A 4,067-nucleotide genomic window follows, 5' to 3' on the forward strand; every position below is an offset into this window, starting at 1 on the left:
GATCCGAAGAAAGACCTTCCGATCAGTCTTCGAGAGATGCCAAGTTGAGCAAATAGAGGTGATTCATATCAGGGGCAACACTGTGGTCCAAGCAGGAAAAATAATGAAAATGAGAGAGTCTTATCGGTGAAAATCCTCACAGGCACCGTAAGGCGACGGGAGTTGAGAGAAATAAAAATGAGAGAGTCTTATTGGTGAAAACCTTCACGGGCACCTTGAGGCGACGGTAAGTTGAGAGAAAGAACAAATGAGAGAGACTTGATGGTGAAAACCCTTCAGGCACTACAAGTCGAATAAGGACTGTGAATCAGATTGGATAATCGGAGCATTAAAGCCCAGTTTCACGGTTTAGGGGTATAACAGGAGTTGAACATCAGACTTGCTTAACAGAATAGGCTACAGGTGCATGTCATGGTCATTAGAGTTGGTAACCTCATCTAATAGGTTTCTACTTGGTAGTTTTCTTGTTAGGAATCATCTCTTTCCTTTGTCCTTTAATCTGTTCCTTTTGTCTTGTTTACTCCCTCTTCCTGAGTCTGTTGGTCAAAATAAGTGAGAAATGACTTTAAAATTTGCCACCAGTTTTCCAATTACACAAAACGGGATCTGGCCAGCACATCAAAGTGGCATAAGTTAGGAAAGAACAACAAGCACACTGAGTTGGTAACAATCAACATGCTTTGGAGTCTATGAGAAATACAAAGGTTTGGTATATTTCAATTCCTGAACAGTGCAACAGATAGAGGATGTTGGGTGAACAGGTCAAAGGTATTCTCTATGATGAGATCAACAAAGAAAGTGTTTAACTAGTGACAAGCAAGGTATTCCACGCATAAATCAGAGTTATCGTGACAAGTGAGGGAACAATCGACTTCAAGGCCAAGGCTAGTGATTTAAGTCAGGAAGGAACAACATGTGCACTAAGTGGATGACAATTAACGTGCTTTGGAATTCATGTCAACACAAGAGCACGATACAACAGATGGAGGGTGTTAGGTGGACGGATCAAAGGTATTTTTGGTGAAACACAAAGGTTGGTAAATGTCAGTTCATGAGCAACGCACCAGATAAAGGGAATTGGGTCTGAACGGAGAAGGGGTATTTTCTATGATAAAGATGACAGAGAAAGTGGTTAGTACATAAGCAAGCAAGGTCCTCGAGTGAAAATCAGTTATCATGGAAAGTGAAGGAGCAATCGCCCTCAAAGTCAATGCCACAAACCAACCACCACATTAACACGGACTGAGTTTCCTTGATTCGAGAAATGCAGGTGGGAAGTTGCAATTTGAGAGGATTGAGGGAATCAAATCCAGATTACAAGTTCTGGAGGAGCATACCGGAAGAAGAAAAGGCAAAAACATCTAGTGAATCAAAAGAATCAGGGCCAAGATTAGCCCACTTGAGCTTCTATGCCCATCCCACCAACACCCCAACAAGAACAACAATCCATATGAACCCCACAAACATCACTAGCTCTAACAATACCTCCCCAAAACTAAATCTTTCTAAAATCTCAAGCACAACCGCTACCAAAACCATAATAACAAGCAAAAAAAAAAGAAAAAGATACAATCCCCCGTACCACCTTTGAGCACTGCGTCAAAAAAAGAGAGGAAAAAATAGAGATGGAAGGGGTAGAAGGAAAAGAAAACTGGAGATTGGAAGACGCTTGAATGCTTCTGGGCGTTAACCCCCCTTTATTTTATTTTTTCTTTTCTTTTTATTTTTTTGGTATTTTTAATTAGAATCATAAACTTTTACTCGCTTCTTAAAGTGTGTAGTCACGCATTTTATCCAACTCAGCAAAGCAAATGTCATATAAGCTTGGTCAATGGTCAGAAGTGTTTAAAATATTGCTTTTGAACGAGTAGAGGTGTTTAGATAAAACTTCATTAAGTTTGGGGACCAGATGACAAAGTGACACAAATATAAGTGTCATTTTAAGCTATTCACCCATAGGATAATAAAGAAGTTACCGACTAGGATTCTAAAAGTTATCCTTGTCAGGTGTTGAAACGTGGCTTTCAGTGATTGGTAGTAAGCCAATGATAATGTCAGAATCATCATCCAATCAACATCAACTTCTCCAATTCCTAAAACAAGATAAACTTGTTTATTGCTCTCCATTATTGTACTAGTGCTCCTCAATCCTCATCTTCATCCTTGTCTCTCTCTGTGATTCACCTTTTGATCATTGCCCTTGTGGTTTTGCAATCAAACAGCTTCTTCCCATGGCTACTAATCGTTGGCTCAGGCCCGAGGTATCTTTTATCCTTCACTTTTTTTTGTACTTGTTCTTCAAATTTTCCGAAATTTCTAAGCTTGATAGATGCAAAATGAATATGTGTAAGTACAGGTATATCCACTGTTTGCAGCCGTAGGTGTTGCCATCGGAATCTGTGGACTTCAGTTGGTTCGTAATATGCGTATCAATCCTGAAGTCAGGTTCGCCTTGTTTCTCTGTCTCTCTCCTCAAATACCCTTTTTTTTGTTATAACTCTATTTCTCAGTATGATTTACTAGTATATTTCTACATTGGTTTTGGTCAATTCCTCAGATGGAAATACGAACATATGCTTCTCTTTTGGTCAATTCCTTTCAAATAGGTTTTTTCCCCCTTACTTGTTACCCTTTGGATACCTTGGATTCTCTTCTTTCCCCTGCCTGCTAAAGGCTAAACTAAAGCTGACTTGGCTACATTCATGGTCAATATGGGCTTACTTAGTAGATCTTCTACTTTTCTTCAATCTAAATAAGAACAAGAATGTTGTGAATTGTCCAAATCTTTGTTATCCATCATCATTTCATCAACTTTTTATTTTTTGATAACTGTAATGTCTGGGCCAGTTTGCGTGCACCCTCGACATCTCATCCTGTTTTTGCTATTAAATTTATATGATCTGTTAAATTATACTAAGACTGTAGGAACAATTCCCCTTTTCCCATAATAAAAAGCTATGATAAAAAGAATAAGCTAACTAAAGACAGGAAAAGAGTAAATAACACTCCCTTCAAAATTTCAAATCAACTTTGATAAACAAGTCAAACTATCATAAATTCCATGCCTAGTAGTAGTGATAACAGACTTGTGCCAACAATGTATTGAATATTTGGAGCAACATTTATATATTTACTGCTTTTATTTTTACACTGGACAAGAACTTACCATTTTTCTTGTTTAATAATAATGGGACAGGGTAAGCAAGGAGAAAAGAGCTGCCGGTGTTCTGGACAACTTTGAAGAGGGACAAAAATATGCTGAGCATGCTGTTAGAAAGTTTGCTCGTAGTAGACCACCAGAAATTTTCCCTTCCCTCAATAGGTTCTTCAGTGATCCACAAAAGAATTAATCTCCTGTAACTCGGTTCAAATAAAGTTATCAGACTTCACCCTTATCATCTTGAATCAAGATATGTAATGTGATCTGATCGACTCTAATCTGTTGTGCTGGATGTGTTGCAGTATGGTGTGTCTGTATTTGTGTCTGTAAAATATGGTAGTGACTACTCTGGGACAGTTTGTATTGAGACGTATTCGAATGGGTTTTCTGAATAAGTGCTACTCTTAACAAACATTAAAATGCAGTTTGTCCTACACGCATCATGTTGATTAGATGTATAAAAACATGTTACAATAATTTTACATCCATTTTACATCCCCCCACCCCACCCCCCACCCCCCAAAAAAAAAAATAATCCAAAGGCTCAACATCCATTTCATATTTTATTCGTTTATGCAGACTCTTTGCTGTTTCCTCCTCCTGCATTACTGACAAAAAGAAGTGAGGGAAGCTGCTCAAAGTGTTGTTCTCCAGAATGATTAGCCATTTAGCAGAACATGTTTTAACTTATCATTTAGAATTTGACTCTTTGGTTACTACTTCATAAGAGGTAAAATTGTATTGGTCAAAATCTGACCGACACAACCGAACTGACCAACGCCTTGCCTAAGTGACCGAACAGTGAAAGTGAAAGATAACATAGCCCACTCTACATCCCTTTCCCGACATCCGTCGAGTCGAAAAGAGCAGTGCCTAAGAGGACGATCATGACACCTTGGAGGCGAGA

The 4,067-nt window shown here is 38.6% G+C and overlaps 1 protein-coding gene across 1 annotated transcript; it reads left to right on the forward strand.

Annotated features, from left to right (window-relative positions):
* The first annotated feature begins 2,065 nt into the window (after positions 1-2,065).
* Positions 2,066-3,555, forward strand: LOC107786096 (uncharacterized). The gene is made up of 3 exons (XM_016607535.2): positions 2,066-2,261; positions 2,357-2,445; positions 3,197-3,555. The coding sequence occupies exons 1-3, from the start codon at positions 2,232-2,234 to the stop codon at positions 3,348-3,350; spliced, it is 273 nt and encodes a 90-aa protein (XP_016463021.1). The 5' UTR covers positions 2,066-2,231; the 3' UTR covers positions 3,351-3,555.
* The last annotated feature ends 512 nt before the right edge of the window (positions 3,556-4,067 follow it).

The sequence above is a fragment of the Nicotiana tabacum genome, chromosome 6 (genome assembly GCF_000715075.1).
Source record: "Nicotiana tabacum cultivar K326 chromosome 6, ASM71507v2, whole genome shotgun sequence".
NCBI classification, from domain to species: domain Eukaryota; kingdom Viridiplantae; phylum Streptophyta; class Magnoliopsida; order Solanales; family Solanaceae; genus Nicotiana; species Nicotiana tabacum.